At 41.0% G+C, this 18,775-nt stretch overlaps 1 protein-coding gene across 1 annotated transcript in view; it reads right to left on the bottom strand.

Annotated features, from left to right (window-relative positions):
- Positions 1–18,775, bottom strand: part of ADGRG4 (adhesion G protein-coupled receptor G4) — a 117,647-nt gene that overhangs the window by 23,413 nt on the left and 75,459 nt on the right. The window contains 5 exon segments of the mRNA XM_059883701.1: positions 1,427–1,530; positions 4,052–4,097; positions 5,568–5,687; positions 11,402–11,431; positions 11,433–11,537. Of these exon segments, the coding sequence (XP_059739684.1) occupies positions 1,427–1,530; positions 4,052–4,097; positions 5,568–5,687; positions 11,402–11,431; positions 11,433–11,537 (405 nt within the window).

Raw genomic sequence — 18,775 nt, 5'->3', positions numbered from 1 at the left:
ACCATCTCATCCTCTGTCATCCCCTTCTCTTCCTGCCCCCAATCCCACCCAGCATCAGAGTCTTTTCCAATGAGTCAACTCTTCGCATGAGGTGGCCAAAGTACTGGAGTTTCAGCTTTAGCATCAGTCCTTCCAAAGAACTCCCAGGACTGATCTCCTTTAGAATGGACTGGTTGGATCTCCTTGCAGTCCAAGGGACTCTCAAGAGTCTTCTCCAACACCACAGTTCAAAAGCATCAATTCTTCAGCACTCAGCTTTCTTCACAGTCCGACTCAGACATCCATACATGACCACTGGAAAAACCATAGCCTTGACTAGATGGACCTTTGTTGGCAAAGTAATGTCTCTGCTTTTGAATATGCTTGCTAGGTTGGTCATAACTTTCCTTCCAAGGAGTAAGCATCTTTTAATTTCATGGCTGCAATCGCCATCTGCAGTGATTTTGGAGCCCAGAAAAATAAAGTCTGACACTGTTTCCACTGTTTCCCCATCTATTTCCCATGAAGTGATGGGGCCACGTGCCATAATCTTAATTTTCTGAATGTTGAGCTTTAAGTCAACTTTTTCACTCTCCTCTTTCACTTTCATCAAGAGGCTTTTTAGTTCCTCTTCACTTTCTGCCATAAGGGTGGTGTCATCTAATGAATAAAAATGTGTACTATAGCATTATTCATAATGGAGAAAAACAGTAACAACTCAAATGCTTACTGTAGCAGATTGGTTAAATTCCACTGTGTTAAATTCACACAGTGGAATACCATAAAAATATTTTTTAAAAATTTAAGTAGGTAGACATATATTTGCCTGAAAGGTGTCCAATATATATTGTTAAGTGAAAAGCAAGTGGTAAAACCAGTATGTATAATTTGATCCCATTTTTAAAAAACCAAAAGATATATTAATATATGTATATAGGAAAAGAATCTGAAAGAACATATATAAAGGTGTTAATGTGATTTCTTTGGAGGGGGGTTATAGGGACCTTTTCTGTAAAGTTTGAATTTTGAGAAATTGGCATTAATTTTACAAGAAAAAAAATAAACATTCATTTCAACTTGCTCTACTTTGAATGAACAAGGTGGGCGGCTTTCTTCCACTTGCATGCCACTTTTCCATAACTTAATTCATACATATATTCCTAGTCTGTAATCTAATAAAAGTTGTCAAAACTCTATTAAAGAGTGATTAAGAGGCAACCAGGCTTCCCTGGTGGCTCTGACTGTAAGGAATCTGCCTGCAGTGCAGGAGACCTGGCTTTGATCCCTGGTTTGGGAAGATCCCCTGGAGAAGAGAATGGCTACCCACTCTGGTATCGTTGCCTGGAGAATTCCATGGACAGAGGAGCTTGGTGGGCTACAGTCCATAGGGTTTCAAAGAATCCAACATGACTGAGCGACTAACACTTCACACACTGAGACAACTCACCATTAAGACTCCAGAATGGGTAAGGTGATCACATTGACAGTTTGTGTAACTTACATTTGTTTCCTTCACGTTACAGTCTGATGAGTTCCATCCACCTTGCCTATCTGCAAGTGACAGAAGGGAATTTCAAAGCAGTTTTTCTTTTCTCAGAAATGTTTAACTTTTCATTATATGTACCTTTCCAATGTGTGCTATGATTAGTATTGTTTGTTAAGACAGCAGGATAGCAGTATAATTGAGCCTGAAATTAAATTAATCCTAATAGGCAGAACTGACTTGTGGAGGACTTCATAAATGGCATAACTTCTTTGGTCCTCACTTTTCCTGTTCTTCTACAGATTAGGACAGACTTTAACGATGAACAACAGTCCTGCCACTATGTTGGAGTGACAGTAAGGACTGTTTTTTTTTAAGTAGCACAAAGAGGAAACAGATCTAGAACTTTTTGAAGTGTTTGAGCTATGGAATACAGATGACGCGTGGGGTTCCTCAATGGGACTGGAATAAACATTTGAAACAACCAGCTCAATCTAGAATTCAAATGGTCTCAAGTGTTTTGCATTCAAGTCAAATTATGGTCTAGAACTCCTTCAGATCAGTCATTCAGTCGTGTCTGACTCTTTGCAACCCCATGAATCACAGCATGCCAGGCCTCCCTGTCCATCACCAACTCCCGGAGTTCACCCAGACTCGGAACTCCTTAGGGCCAATTAAAGCCCCTGGTCTACTTGATACCTGCCTAGTTTCTCACTCCTGAGCACACTCAGGCTTCTAGAACTAAGCCACATACCTTGAGAACTTGTAGATCTTGGGTACTAGATGACATTTAGAGTTAAACCTCTAGAGTAGTACTAGAGCAGAGGGGTTCTCCTAGGGCAGCCAGCTAAGTGTGGTTAAAATTTGTCCATCCAGGATAACACTAAGAGATTCCAGAAGTTCTAGATACATGGACAGGGGGTGGGGGCAAAATATGACCTGGAACAAGCCCATTAATGGATATTAATGAACACACAGATCAGCTTATTGAGGCTGTGGGGGACAAAGCTTATCATTTTACAGAAATCTTACCGTGAACGACTTGAAGGGGACCAGGAAAGGACAGTGATATCTCTGTTGTAAGAAAGTAGTATTATCTTCCCCCACCCCAGAATTTCAAGGATACTAAAAAAGGAAACATCCCAGACAGAGTTTCTACAGGTGGAAGGACTGCTCCCAGAGACACTCCTGGCATTCCAGGAGCAATTGCTTCTGTGCAGGAATTTTCTGAGATTGGGCTACATCCTTACAGATTCCAATGGCAATGGCAAGCTTAAGAGGAACCCATTCAGCAATCCCTTTCCATCATCCCTTCTCTCTCTTTTTTAAAATTTTTATCAGAGTATAGTTGATTCACAATCCGTTAGTTTCAGATGTGCAGCAAAGTGAATCAGACATACATATACACATATCCACTCTTTTTTAGATTCTTTCCCCATATAGGCCATTACAGAGTATTGAGTAGAATTCCCTGCGCTATACAGTAGGTCCTTATTAGTTAACTATTTTATATATAGTAGTGTGTATATCAGAGAAGGCGATGGCACCCCACTCCAGTACTCTTGTCTGGAAAATCCCATGGATGGAGGAGCCTGATGGGCTGCAGTCCATGGGGTCGCGAAGAGTCAGACACGACTGGGCGACTTCACTTTCACTTTTCACTTTCCTGCATTGGAGAAGGAAATGGCAACCCACTCCAGTGTTCTTGCCTGGAGAATCCCAGGGACAGGGGAGCCTGGTGGGCTGCCGTCTATGGGGCCGCACAGAGTCGGACACGACTGAAGCGACTTAGCAGCAGCAGCAGTGTGTATATGCCAATCCCAAACTCCCAATGTATCCAGCTTACCCCTGGTAACCATAAGTTTGTTTTCTACATCTGGGACTCTATTTCTGTTTTGTAGGTAAGTTCATTTATAGCCTTTTTTTTTAGATTTCACATATGAGTGATACCATGTGATATTTCTTTCTCTGTCTGACTTCACACATTTAGAGCTTCTCTTAGTCCATCTATGTCGCTGCAAATGGCATTATTTCCATGACTCCTTCTCTTACGGTCTCCAAAGAGTCATACTCAATCAAGTAGGGAGGGTCCTTAGAGACCAACCAGAATGTCTTATCCCCTCCATGAAAAGATAAAAGACTGAAGCACCTAGAGAGTAAACGGACCACTCAAGGTCACACAGTCAATATAGAAGAGAAGAGGGAAAACAAGGAGACAGTAGGCCTGGCAGATCTCATGGGAAAGCTCAGATAAAGAGCCAGATCTTCACTCCTCAGCTTTCTTCAAACAGCTCAAGGCTGCTCTGTACTGCTGTCTTCCAACTTTCTTTCTTCCAGTTTGCTGAGTTATGTGCTTTCTTTCTAATCTCCCAAATAAGTCTTTTTTCAAAAAGAAAGTTTTAAAAATGAAACCCCCATGCCCTAATTAGATATGAAGCATATTCATATCTTGGTCATTCGGAGTTCCCTGTAGGGTCTGTTAAGACAGTGGCTTCAGTACAGCTTGCTCCCACGTAACGCCCAAATAGCAACAGGGTCAGGGACAAAGTCTCATTGAGAGTGAAAGCCAAAGCTTGCTATGAAAATTACTGTTATTCCCAAAGTCCCAAAAGGCACAGCGAACTTGATCATAATTCTAGAAAAAAGAAAAATCAGAGGCAAATAGCTTTCCTTGCGACTGTCACCAAATAATGACAACTACACACAAGTCTTTTCTTCTTCATGTTTTCTTAAAGAGTAGACACACACACACACACCATTTGTAAGCTGGTTTTAAAATAAACTCCAAGTATCTTGGGTTTACAAGTGAGTAACAAAACAATATGTTACTGCTTCATAGTGATCTGGTATATATCCTTTAATATCTTTGGTAAATGGAGAATTTGCCAAGTCTTCCTGGTACAAGACCCAGGAGGAGGATTGGAGTGGCTCTGATGTGCAGTAGGTGCTACTTGTGAAATTCTGGAATTTGGGGCTCATAGCTGAGATCAAGCCTTATGGATACAATATTCAGATGCCTCAGGCTTCCTTGGTGACTCAGGGGTAAAGAATATGCCTGCCAGTGTGACACGGGTTTGATCCCTGATCCAGAAAGATTCCACATGCAGTGGAGCAACTAAGCCAATGAGCCACAACTACTGAGCCTACGCTCTAGAGTCCAAGAGCCAAAACCAAGCCACTGCAATGAGAAGCCCAAGCACCGACTAGATAGTGGCCCCCACTCACCACAGCTAAAGAAAAGCCCACACCACAACAAAGACCCAGCAGAGCCAAAAATAAAATAAATAAATTTAAAAATAAAAAAAGATTAATCCACCTCCTCATCAGGTCTAGTGAGCATTCCTGAAGCCTCACCAGCTCCTGCAATCTCCAAGGAGCTGGATGGCAATTAGAAATTGGTTACTGGGGATGCCTGGAGAGCTGTGGCCCCAGCCAGAATTAAGAGATCTTAACCGTTAGATATATTTCATTTGGTATCTTTTAAAAAGAACTCCTTCTCCCACTCTTCCTTTTTTCCTTCTAGAGTTAAGACCTGTGAAAAATATGCTGTACCATATGGTCTTTTAGATTGGCAATGAAGGAAGCTATTAAGACTCCACACTGGACATAGATTAACATCAAAGAACGGAGTAGTAGTTCATTCTTATATCATAGCTAAATTTGAGCATTTAGTAATATATACCTTATGTTATGCCATATGACTATGGTTTTAATTCTTTGGTGATAATTAATACATATTTTAATGCTCTTCATGGAAATTCAAAGGATAAAAATGTTTCACTATGTTGAATTAACTTGTTTGACTTTCTCAAAAATAAATGGAATTAAATATCATTTAGAGTGATGGGAAAACCAAAAGATCCACTTGCCCCCAGTCACTCCCCTGCCAATCTGCCACAGCACTGGAAACCTGCTGCTACTTATCCCTTTGGACTAAGGCGTTATTTCTAAAGTCCCCAATTACAATACACCTCTGCTACCTGGAAGGGAACAATCTTCATTATATCTTGGAATCACATCTGTTAAGTAGCCAATTATTTTTAACAGTAGAATCAGGGAGGGGTTCTTGAGGCCTTATATTTTGAGATGAAAATGGATATGTTACCCGGTTTCTTTGAACATGCTGCAGAGTAATAACCACTGGGTCTGCCAAGTTTTGAATGGATATATCAGAAATGCTGGCACTCACGACATATGTGGTTAATGCTTTTGTGATGTTTTTGGTCTGCAGATGAAACATACAAGGAAGAGTTCAGGTCCTGCCTTTCTAATTTCTGGCATGTTAATCATCAGTCTAGAATTCTGAAGCACTGCATGCATTAGGTACAGACATGTGGAAAATAAAATCACAAGCTAAGAGGGAAGTTTCAGAGATAATTTAGTTCATCTCCTGTCTTCACATCAGGTCTAAATTATACACAGCTGGGACCAATTTCCAGCCATATACCCCAAATATCTATCCTATAAGCACTGGTTTTGCACCTGGAACAAAGTTCAGCTATTGCCTGCTAGTGCCTTCCAGACTCTGACATGACGCTGCTGCTGCTGCTGCTGCTGCTAAGTCGCTTCAGTCATGTCTGACTCTGTGTGACCCCATAGATGGCAGCCCACCCAGGCTCCCCCGTCCCTGGGATTCTCCAGGCAAGAACACTGGAGTGGGTTGACCTGACGCAGTTTATCCCAACTCTAACCCTCACCCATCCTTACTTTCTTTGAGAGAGCCTCTCATTGGTGCTTTTGAACTGTGGTGTTGGAGAAGACTCTTGAGAGTCCCTTGGACTGCAAGGAGATCCAACCAGTCCATTCTAAAGGAGATCAGTCCTGGGTGTTCTTTGGAAGGACTGATGCTAAAGCTGAAACTCCAATACTTTGGCCACCTCATGTGAAGAGTTGACTCATCGGAAAAGACTCTGATGCTGGGAGGGATTGAGGGCAGGAGGAGAAGGGGACGACAGAGGATAAGATGGCTGGATGGCATCACCAACTCGATGGACATGAGTTTGAATGAACTCCAGGAGTTGGTGATGGACAGGGAGGCCTGGCATGCTGCAATTCATGGGGTCGCAAAGAGTCGAACGTGACTGAGCGACTGAACTGAACTGAACTCCTTATAAGGAAAATCAACTCATCATGGGTTAGTTACAACCTCTTCCTGTTGCATCCTCATTGGCAATGGAAGCTGGTTGATTATCATCCAGCTTGGAACAGTGTCCTCCCAGGACACCGTGACCTCTTAAACATAGGCACTGTGTGTCCTGGTGTCCCCTGCATGGCCTAGCACACAACAGGGGTTTTATCTTGTACCTACAGTAAGCCAGTTACTTTGTTAAGGGTGTTTCACATGCATTGTCTTCAGTTCTCACTGGAACAATGTAGGCATTTTTCAGGTATACTGGGGCTTGGGAAGGCTCAAAAGCTTGGACAAAGTCACACAGTTGGTGAATGATAGAGCAGGGATGCGTCATAAACATTGGTCTAAAGGAAATGCAGCCAGTGAGATGCAGAGCTTGCTAATGCAGAGCCATTGAGATGGGCCTTGGCCCGTGTGCCACAGGCCAAGGTTCTAGGCGGCCAGGCAGCTGGGAAGGAGCTGCTTCTGGGGCTCACCTGAAGAGATGAGAGGTGAGGCGGGTACAGGACAGGATAGAGAGGAAGCAGAGCCTCTGAGGACTCATCAAGAAAACCTAGAAGTGGGGTGCCCTGATGATGTCTCATGAAGAACCTGCTGGGCCACTTTTAGAAGATGCCAAGCCCTCAAATTTCTTCAAATTTTCCAAAATCACTGCAGATGGTGACTGCAGCCATGAAATTAAAGACGCTTGCTCCTTGGAAGAAAAAGCCATGACAAACCTCAACAGTGTATAAAGGTCCATGTAGTCAAAGCTATGGTTTTTCCTGTAGTCATGTATGGATGTGAGAGCTGGACCATAAAGAAGGCTGAACACTGAAGAACTGATGCTTTTGAACTGTGGTGCTGGAGAAGACTCTTGAGAGTCCCTTGGACTGCAAGGAGATCCAACCAGTCAATCCCAAAGGAAATCAACCCTGAATATTCATTGGAAGGACTGATGCTGAAACTGAAGCTCCAATACTTTGGCCAGCTGATGTGAAGACCTGATTCATTAGAAAAGACCCTGATCGTGGGAAAGATTGAGGGCAGGAGGAGAAGGGGATGACAGAAGATGAGATAGTTGGATGGCATCACTGACTTAATGGACATGAGTTTGAGCAAGCTTCGGGGGATGGTGAAGGACAGGGAAGCTTGGTGTGCTGCAATCCATGGGATTGCAGAGTCAGACACGACTGAGAAACTGAACAACAAATCATTTCTGAGCCCTTAAGCCACTGAAAAAATGAGGAATTATGAACACAGCCTGGGGCTCCCTAAGGAAGCTACTCACTTTCTGTTCGTGACCAGCTCTGTTCAACCAAAGCCAGCCTGGTGGGTCAGTGCTTCCCCTCCCAGAGGAATCCCCCTGGGCAATTCTTATGTAGAGGAGGGTTTGCAGCAAGATCCAGAGGAAAGGGTCCTGGCTGATGGTCAAAAAAAAAAAAAAAAAAAAAAAGTCCTAGCCCAGGCCCTCTTGTTTCTTGAAAGTCCCTTCCCCTTTCTGGGACACTGGCAACATGAAGGAAGGTGGACCAAATACCTAACATCCCTCCCAACTTAGTCTAAGAGATGTGGTTTTCTGTAGTGAGAAGGCCAAAGGGGGAAAACGCATAGTGACTTGGGACTGAATTAACCTACTTTCTGGCTTTCTTTCCTTGACCTACAAAGTGGCAGCCATTCAGGGAAAGGAACTAAACCCTTGCTGACTCTTCTGCCCTCTAGTTCTAGGCTCTGATTGGACCGATTTCCACTTCTGAAGCTTTACAGAAGCGGTTTCCTCTGCCTGAAAACAGCCCTCCTCCTTCTCCTCACCCTTTTAAATCTTCTAGCTGGTACTCGACCTCCATCTCAGCTGACACCTCTCCTACAGAGGCCTTTCCTGAGCTCCCAGGCAGCTGGGGTGCTGGGGCTCTGTGCTTCCGGAGCCCCTAGGCCATATTGAACTTGCCTTGGGCTCTGGCCCTCTCCGCCAAGAGCCACCGCTAGTGGAAGGGTGGAAGAGGAGACACATGTTTTCCAAGAGTGGTGTCTTATTAACATATGGGGCTTCCCTGTGGCTCAGACAGTAAATATTCTGCCTGCAGTGCAGGAGACCCAGGCTTGATCCCGGGGTTGGGAAAGATCCCCTGGAGAAGGAAATGGCAACCCACTCCAGTATTCTTGCCTGGAGGATTCCATGGACAGAGGAGACTGGTGGGCTACAATCCATGGGGTTCTCAAAAAGTTGGACACAACTGAATGACTAACACTTTTACTTAAGGTAATATGTTGCAATGACAGTTAAGGTTTTGACCAAAAGATGTTAGAAGAAATAGTGTGAAAGCCAGAGCTGTGAGACTTGGAACTTGGACGGGGGAGGGTTTGTAGTTAAACTGTGGCATTTCTTGTATGTGCTTACTCCCCCAAATGAGTGGCTCACGGTCCCAGCCTCAGGTCACCCCTTTGCATGTGAGAACCCTCTCCCATACAGCACCACACAATACACATAGTAGGAATTTAATAAATATTTGCTAGTTGAATAAATAACTGGGTGAATAAATGAATACACTGTGTCACCTCCAGCAGGTCCCTTCTCCTCTCTGAGTCTCAATATCCTCATTGGTTAAAATGAGGAGATGGGACACAATGAATTATAAGGACCCTTCCGGTTCTGAAATTGATGGTAGGTTACTTTCTAATCCTTCTTCATCTGCCTCACTGTGACGTCTGAAGGCTAATATTTGGCAAAGATCTTTAATCTTTTTCAGTAGAAGGTGTTAGTGAATAAAAATGACTTATTAGGTGTGAAATTTATGCTAAACAGGTTTATCTTTTATTTTTACAAAACAAGCACACCTCTCTGAAGAAAAGAGAGAAGCTAAGACCACAAAATAATGGCCATCTAAGGTGACAGAAATTTACAAGCTTGCCAAAAGGGTTTGAGTGCTATGAATCACATTCTTAATTTTTATTATAATTATTTGTTCATTAACTGGCTTGTCCTGGGTCCAGCTATTTTTCTCCATTAAAAATGCCTAATAATATATGCTGGTGAAAGCATGTTGAGTACCTAGCCCTATGATAGGTGCTATGAAAATAAAACAGCGGTCTGAGCCATGACACATGCCACAACTCCTTGGGAATACCAATCTAGAAACTAGGCCGAAGTGTAACACAAGAATACAAGCACAGGGTAAGGAAGAGAACAGAGGTTCATGAACTTTAGGCAAACTTCCTGGGTAGAATTTGAGCTAAGCCAATAGGAACAAATAGAATTTATACATAGAGGTGAGCAATTACAGAATTCCAGGAGAACAGCATCCTGGAGATATAGCTGGAGATAATGTTATAATGAATGATATGCCAGTATGTTTAAGCTGGCTCAATACAACCGCCTCCAAATAACTGTGGAAATTTAACCATTAGAAATTCATTTGTTTGGATAGTCTTTTTTAAAAATATGCACACCCAGGCACTAATGCATGAACCTCATAAATACTTGAACTTTGGAGTCAGATATCCTGGATTTGATTCCTAGCTATGCCACTTCCTAGCTGTGTGACTTTGGGCAAAATTACTTAACCTCTGTGTCTTAGTCTATTAGGGCTCCTATAACAAAGTCCAGATTACATGGCTTATAAACAACAGAAATTTATTTTTCACAGTTCTAGAGGCTGCAAGTCCAAGACCAAGGTGCCTACATGATTGGATTCTATGAAGGCTTGCTTTCTGGTTGACACCTTCTTGCTGTATTCTCACATGGTGGAATGGGTGAGAGAACTCTCTGAGGCTTCTTCCATAAGAGCACCAATCCCATTCATGAGGGCCCCATCCTCATGACATAATCACCACCCAAAGGACTCACCGGGTGATACATCACCTTGGGGGTTAAGATTTCAAACAAGAATTTTGAGAGGATACAAATGTTCATATCAGAGCACTCTTTGAGTCTTGGAGTATAAATACTAACAATTAAGAGTGATCATCAGCAACATCATGCCATCTCTGATTGCTCTCTTTCCAGCGGCTAGATGGGACAGAGCAGGCTGAAGAAATGGGCTTTTCATCAGGCAGAGCCCCAAGATAATCAAATAGTAAAATCAATGCAAACACTTACATGGTGTTAATGTGTACAAGGCACTATTCTAAGCATTTTATATGTATTAAGTCCTTTAATCCTTCAACAGCCCAGTGAGGTACTACTATCCTCCTGTTTACATAGGAAGAAACAAAGGCACTGGGCGTTGAAGAATTTGCCCACGAGTTCACGTGGGTGGACAGTGGCACAGCCAGCTTTAAATTCTGCATCCGGCCCCAGGGTCCCTGCTGTTAACCACATCCTACTTCCTCTCTGTTTAATAACAGGTGAGGACAGAAGCCCTTAGAGAAAGTTTCTGTGGAGGCGGTGGGGAAGAGCAATGATGTCTGCACGCAAGTGTCCTACTGGACACCACTCAGCTTCAAATAAATTGGCCTGAGAAATGTGCATGTTGGCTTGAAGATACAGGGAGATATGGGAGGGGAGCACAGATAAGCTGAAATGGCATTTCATCAGGAGAAACTCGCTGTTCTTTCTGGTTTTGAAACATCTTGAGGCCTCCGTTTGGTCACCAGATAATCCTTAAGGTCCCTTCCCAAGCTGAGAAGCTGTGAAAATGAAAAACTGAGGAACATCATTAAAGTAGACGTTGATTCATGCTGAGAGCCAGGGGTTTGTGCTGGAAGATTTGCCAGAATAATCAGAGAGCATATTTGAGAATAAACAGCACATCATGAAAATAACAAGAGTTCATAATTACAGTGAGTCACCATATGTCAGTTCATGACAGTTACCAGAGGCAAGAACTTACCTTAAAGAGTGAAGTTTGGCCAAAAAAATTTAAACAAGATGGTGTGTAAGCTGCTAAGAGGAATTCTCTCCCTCAGTGACTTAGGTAAATATATGGAGGCCAAAACTCTCCCCAGAGGGACCTTGTCTAGGGAAATCTGTCAAGAAAAAACAGGAAATAAAAAACAGAGTCATCATCCATCAGCTTGAAGTCCTCCCCACTTTCTGCCCCAACCCCAGCCTTAGCCCTGGAGGATCACACAGAGGGCTGAAGGGTGAGAACTAGCTCCACCAGCTATGCAAATCTTTTACTGAGTGGACCAAAAAGCTCCTTAAGGTTTTTGAACAATGTTATTGAAAAACTTTTGTTGTGGCTGAACGAACATTTTGGCCAACTCAATACATGCACACACTCAGATTACAGGCCAAGATGTGACCCGGGGGAAACACAGACCCACAAACACACACGCACATGCACACACACCACTTTTCCTTTCTTGACCTATCCTTATTTCTATCCCTTCGATCTGCTTCCACCTGGGTATTCGTAGAGGTGGAAGAGGGATGATAAATAAGGTGATTTGCCATAATTCTCAGGAATAAAGGCCCATCTTCAAAAGCAGGCTACCTTCTCCCATACAGTTCTGAGAGAGGAAGAAAAAAAAAAAACCAGAAAAAAAAAACCCAACACAGTGACATTAGGCATTGTCTTACAGTTTCTTGAGCAACACTTTTCTTAAAAAGTGGGGCAGGGAAGTGAGGCATTAGGCCTTAGGAATTAGAGGCTCACTATTAGAAGAGTTTGCTGATTTGATTGGTGCGTGTGAGTATATTAAGTCGCTTGTCCGAGCATATTGTCTGACTCTTCGCAACCCCAAGGACTATAGCCCGCTAGGCTCCTCTTTCCATGGGATTCTCCAGGCAAGAAGACTGGAGTGGGTTGCCATTCCCTTCTCCAGGGGATCTTCCCAACCCAGGGATTGAACCCAAGGTCTCTTATGTCTCCTGCATAGGCAGATAGGTTCCTTATTACTAGCGCCCCCTGGTAATAGTATTTGCTAAGTACAGGTATATTTTTGAGAGTGAAAGAGGGCTTTATCAATAATTACACTGGAACCACAGTTGCAAACCTGGGCTCTCCCAGGAAAAACAAGGGTATATGAGACACTTACATGCATCCTGTCATTGAACCCCCTCTATTGACTCTGAAAGATATGTAGTATTATATCAGGAAATGAAGGCTCAGAAAGGTTAAGTGACTTGTCTAGGGTCACACAGCTGGGATGAAGCTGAACAAACATAAATGTAATCTGCACCCACATTTTCCCCATTATCCATTTTGCTTTTCAAGGAACTATTATCTTGCTGGGTATATCATGGGGAGATGAAAGTTTGTAATATTTCTGAAAATGAATTGTGAGCCCAAAAGCCATATGGCTCTTCTCCTGGCACAAATGAATTTTGCTACAGCAATCAAGTACTATGAAGAGGTGATGATTTAGCTTCAACATGCGAGCGATTTTGGTACCAAGAAGTTCATTGGGGTTGCTTGGCTTTTTTCTTGACCAGGGTCTTTAATAGAAAACCCTATATGTAAACAAAATGCAGTGGGAAGACATTTACTTCCAGTATGGTTGAGTAGCTCCAGATGGACTCAGCCTTCCTACATATAACAACTATACAGAATACAATGACTTGAAGACACTGGAAAATGAACAAAACCAGGCAGGTTCTGAAGAAGAGTAGACACTTGGGAAAAAGTGGCATCACAAGATGAATTAGCTGTTTTTACAGCTGTTAGCCAGATGGCAGCCTGAAACAAACACTGTGAAGGACACTCAAAATTCTGATAGAAAACCTTCAGTCTTTGTGGCATGAAGAACCAGAAAACAAAGGTCAAAGTAACTACAGCCATCTCCCCTTGGGAGGTCAAGAAGAGATCTTGGAAAGGAGAGAGCTAGTGATGGGCAGCCAAAATTCTGAGTGTAAACTGAGCCTGACCTCGGAACCACATACATATAGGACAGACTTCAACTAAGGATAAAGGAATTTAACCCACATTTGAGCTGCCATCCAAGAGATGGAATCTAGTTTGACTCCAACCATGTTAATTGTCTGGTATAACAAAAACAAATACTTTTCAGAGAAATACAGAAAAATCCAGAGTTTCCAAAATATACCATTCACAAAAGCCAGGACATAATTCAAAGTTACCCTATATGTTAAGAGAAAATGAAAATGACCCATTTTCAAGTAAAGACAATCAATGGAAATCAATCTTGAGATTACTCAGATGTTAGAATTAGCAGACAAAGATTTTAAAGTAGTTAGTATAATTATGCTCAAGTGTTTAAACATAATTTTTGCAATTATGCTAAAAGAGTAAATAACAGAGAAACAGAAGCAAAAAAGAACAAAATGGATATTTTAGAACTAAAAATACAATATTGAAATTTTTAAAAATTGCGCTCAGTGGACTCAGTAGTAACATGAAGATGACAGAAGTCCGTGAACTTGAAGAGAAATAAATAGAAATTATACTGCTGCTGCTGCTGCTAAGTCACTTCAGTCGTGTCTGACTCTGTGCGACCCCATAGACGGCAGCCCACCAGGCTCCCCCGTCCCTGGGATTCTCCAGGCAAGAACACTGGAGTGGGTTGCCATTTCCTTCTCCAATGCATCAAAGTGGAAAGTGAAAGTGAAGTCGCTCAGTCGCATCCGACTCTTAGCGACCCCATGGACTGCAGCCCACCAGGCTCCTCTGTCCATGGGGTTTTCCAGGCAAGAGTACTAGAGTGGGGTGCCATTGCCTTCATACTATCAGAAGACTAAATAGTAAAATGATTACAAACATGAATACAGTCTCAGGGACCTGTGGGGCAGCATCAAAAAATCTTACATCCATGAAATCAGAATCCCTAAAGGGGAGGAGAGAGAGAATTGGTGAAAAACCAATATTTAGAAAAATTAATGGAGGCAATCTCCCCAAATTTGGTGAAAGACATAAATTTACAGATTCAAGAAACTCAGGCAAACTTCAAATGGGGAAAAATATAAAGAAAAACATGCCTAGGCACATAATAGTCAAACTGCCCAAAAACAAAAAAAAAAAAAGAGAGAGAGAGAGAAAATATTGGAAAGCAAAGAGCGAGAAATACCATATTACACATTCACAAATAGAGAAACAAAATTCAAATGAATTACTGATTTCTGATCAGAGAACATAGGAGGCCAGAATAGAATGGAACAACATCTTAAAATGCTGTCAATTCAGAATTCCATAGTAAGCAAAAATACCCTCAAGAATAAAGGCAAAAAAACCAAAACATTTTCAGATAAATGAGAGCCAGGAAAATTCATTATCATTAGACCATATACTACAAGAAGTGCTAAGTGAATTTCTTCAAATTGAAGGGGAAATGTCCACCAGACCTTCAGGAAGAAATGAAGAATATTGAAAAGATAAACATTCCGATAAGCATAGGGCTTCCCTGGTGACTCAGATGATAAAGAGTTTGCCTGCAGTGCAGGAGACCCGAGTTCGAGCACTGAGTCAGGAAGATCTGCTGGAGAAGGCGAATGGCAACCCACTCCAATATTCTTGCCTGCAGAATCCGTGGAACAGAGGAGACTGGTGGTTTCATGGTCGGTTCACTAGAGTCAGACACAAACTGAGCAACTAAAACTTTCACACTTTCCCCTGAGTGACTCAGACAGTAAAGAATCTGCCTGCAATTGCAGGTTTCAATCCTTGAGTCAGGAAGATCTCTAGGAGAAGGGAATGGCTACCCCACTCCAGTATTCTTGCCTGGAGAATCCCATGGACAGAGGAGCCTGGGTGGGCTATAGTCCATAGGGTCACAAAGAGTCGGACACAACTGAAGGTGACTGAGCTTGCAAAACATAAAAGGCTACATTTACTCTCAACCTTCATAAGCCCTTTAAAGCAATGATTATTAACACTGTCTAGTGGTGTTTCTGATCTTGTTACTATAACACATATGACAACTGTAACATAAAAGAGCAGAGGGTATAGGACTTCCTTGGCAGTCCAGTGGTTAAAACTCTGTGTGTCTGCTGCAGAGGGTGCAGGTTTGATCCCTCGTCAGGGAACTAAGAGCCTGCATGCATGCAGGCCAAAAAGAAAAAAACAGAAACAAAAAGAGAGAGTGAGAGAGAAAATTTCTTGAACTGAATAAAAATGAAAATACAACATATTGAACTAAAAGCATTTTTAAAAAGACAGAAGGTGTATATAGATATGTATGGTTAAAGTTTCTACATTTTCCATGAAATGGTACAATAGTACCTCTAAGTAGACTGCAAAAAATATAAGGATGTATACTGTAATCTCTAGAGCAACCATTTAAGAAAATAATGCAAATAGACATAACTAAGAGAGGCAGAAAAAATTAAAAATTCAATTATAAAAAATATTAAATCAAAAGGAACAAAAACCAGAAGGACAGATAGAAAATAAAATCAATGGTAGTCCTAAATACAACCATATCAAAAATTATGTTAAATGTTAAAGAAGTACACACTCTATTAAAAGGCAGATACTTTCAGATGGAATAAAAAATGAAACACAAACTGTGTGCCTATCTATAAGTGCACAAATACAAAGTAAGTGGTTGAAAATATATATCTATATATGTACTACATACAGTAAGTATAAGAAAGCTAGAATGACTATATTAAAACCCACTTAAATAGATTACAAGACAAAGTAATTATTTGAAATAAGAAAAGCTATTTCATAATGATAAACACGGTTAGGATTAGAGGTATAATCAGGAAGACATGACAACAGAAATGTATATTCACTTCATAACAAAGTAAAATTTGATGCAAACTAAAGGGATAAATACACAATTTCACAATCCAAGGTTAGAGATCTTAGCACCCCTTTAAACTACGGGAACAACTAAGAAAATAATCAGTAAAGATGTAAATGATTCTGAACACTATCAACCACCTTGAGATCTAATTGATATTTACAGTACAGCATATCCAACAACTGTAGAATGCACATTTTTTCAACGGTGCACACGAAGTACCAAGGTTTTCAAGTGTATGAAACACCAAAATAGATCATACACTGGGATATAAATCAAATGTCCATAAATTTAAATGGATTGAAGTTATACTGAATATATTCTGTAACCAAAATGAAATAAACATGAAATCAACAGAAATAATATATCTTAGATATATCCCAAATATTTGGGACTTAAGGAAATACACTCGTGGGACTTCCCTGGTGGTCTAGTGGTTAAGGACTTTGCCTTCCAATGCAGGGGGTGTAGGTTTGATCCTTGGTGGAGGAGCTAAGATCCCACATACCTCATGGCCAAAAAACCAAAACATAAAGCGGAAGCAATATTGCTAACAAAATTCAATGAAGGCTTTTAAAAAATGGTCCACATCCAAAAAAATCTTTAAAAAATAAACAAAAGAATACACTCCTGAATAATTCATGGATCAAAAAAGAAAGTAGGAAATATTTTGAACTGCTGATGACGAAAATACAATGTATCAAAAACTGCAGACTACAACTTAAAAGCAGTACACAGAAAGATATTTATAGCTTTTTATGACTACATTATTAATAGAAAAGAAGAAAGGTCTGAAGTCAGTGGTCTATGGATCTACCTTAAGAAGCTAAATAAGGAAGAACAAGGTAAACCCACAATAAATACAAGGAAGGAAATATTACTAATAAAGATAGCGAGAGCGAGTGAAGTCACTTCGGTTATGTTTGACTCTTTGCAACCACATGGACTACAACCCACCAGGCTCCTCTGTCCATGGGATTTTCCAAGCGAGAATACTGGAGTGGGTTGCCTTGCCCTCCTCCAGGGGATCTTCCCGACCTAGGGATGAAACTTGCATCTCCTGTGGCTCCTGCATTGCAGGCAGATTCTTTACCACAAGAAATTAACAAAGCCAAAAATTGGTTCTTGGAAAGGATCGACAAACTTGAAAATATCCCTAGTTATACTGATCAAGAAAAAAAGAACTAGAATAGAAAGTTATCAATATCAAAAATGAAAGAGATTATCACTATAGATCAGAGACTGACAAACTGGTGAGCAGGGCCAATCGCACCAAGGGCCTATTTGGTCTAAATATGGCTTTTATAGTTCATATTTTAAACGGTGTGAAAAAGAAAGAAGGAAGGAAGAAGGGAAGAAAGGAACCAAGCAAAGGAAAGAAAAAATGTGCAGCAGAGGGAGACCATTTATGGCTTACAAATCCTAAAGTATTTACTATCTTCCTTCTACAGAAAAGTTTTGTTGACCACTCATAAATGTTAAAGATGTTAAGAAATAATAGGAATGTTATGCACAACTTCTGCCAATAAACTTGAAAAACTAAACTGAAATAAATTCTTAGAAAAATATAACTAACCAAAATAGACATGAGATGAATCAGAACATTAGAATGGCTCTACATCCATTCAACAAATTGGATTTGGTATCACAATACTTCCCATAAAGAAATGCTATCAAGCATTTAATGAAGAAATAACACCAGTGTCACCCAAACTCCTTTTCTGAAAGAGTTTTATAAAGTTGGCAACACACCAACCCAAAGTCTAATAAAGAAACTAGGGGGAAAAAAACTTTCAGGAGTTTCCCCAGTGGCTCAGTGATAAAGAATCTGCCTGCCAATGCAAAAGATGTGGGTTTGATCCCTGATCCTGGGGAGCATTGCACATGCCTTGGAGCAACTAAACCTGTGCGCCACAACACTGAGCCTGTGCTGGCGGAGCCCGTGCTCTGCAATGAGAAGCCACCACAATGAGAAGCCTGCGCCCGCAAACCTGGAGAAAAGTCGGTGTAGACCCTAAGACCCAGTCCAGCCATAAACAAATAAATAATTTCAAACCTACATCCTTCATGAACATAAGTGCTAAAATACTTAACAAAATATTATCAAGTCGAAAATACCACTGTATAAAAATGATAATACATCATAACCACTAGGGTTTCTTTCCAAAAATGCCAAAGATTGGTTTAACATCTTAAAATCAATGTAATTTACCATATTAGATAATGGACAAAAGCCAAATGATGATTTCAAGAGACACAGAAAAAGCATTTAACAAAATTCAACAACCACTCACAGTTAAAAAATTTTCAGCAAACTAGGAACAGAAGAAAACTTCCTTAATCAAATAAAGGGTATCTAAAAAACAAAACAAAAACATGGCTAATATCTTAGTAATAGTAAAATAGTGAATACTTTTCTCCTGATATCAAGACAAGACATTTCACTTTCACCACTTAGTCAACATTTTATTGCAAGTACTAATATCAAAATAAGTCAAAAGAAGGAAAAAAAGGAATAAAGATTAATGAGAAACATGGCTAATGTCACTATTTTCAGA

Source organism: Bos taurus, chromosome X (assembly GCF_002263795.3).
Source record: "Bos taurus isolate L1 Dominette 01449 registration number 42190680 breed Hereford chromosome X, ARS-UCD2.0, whole genome shotgun sequence".
Classification (NCBI taxonomy): Eukaryota; Metazoa; Chordata; class Mammalia; order Artiodactyla; family Bovidae; genus Bos; species Bos taurus.
The sequence above is the reverse complement of the archived record's forward strand: the minus strand, read 5'-3'. Positions and strand labels throughout refer to the sequence as shown.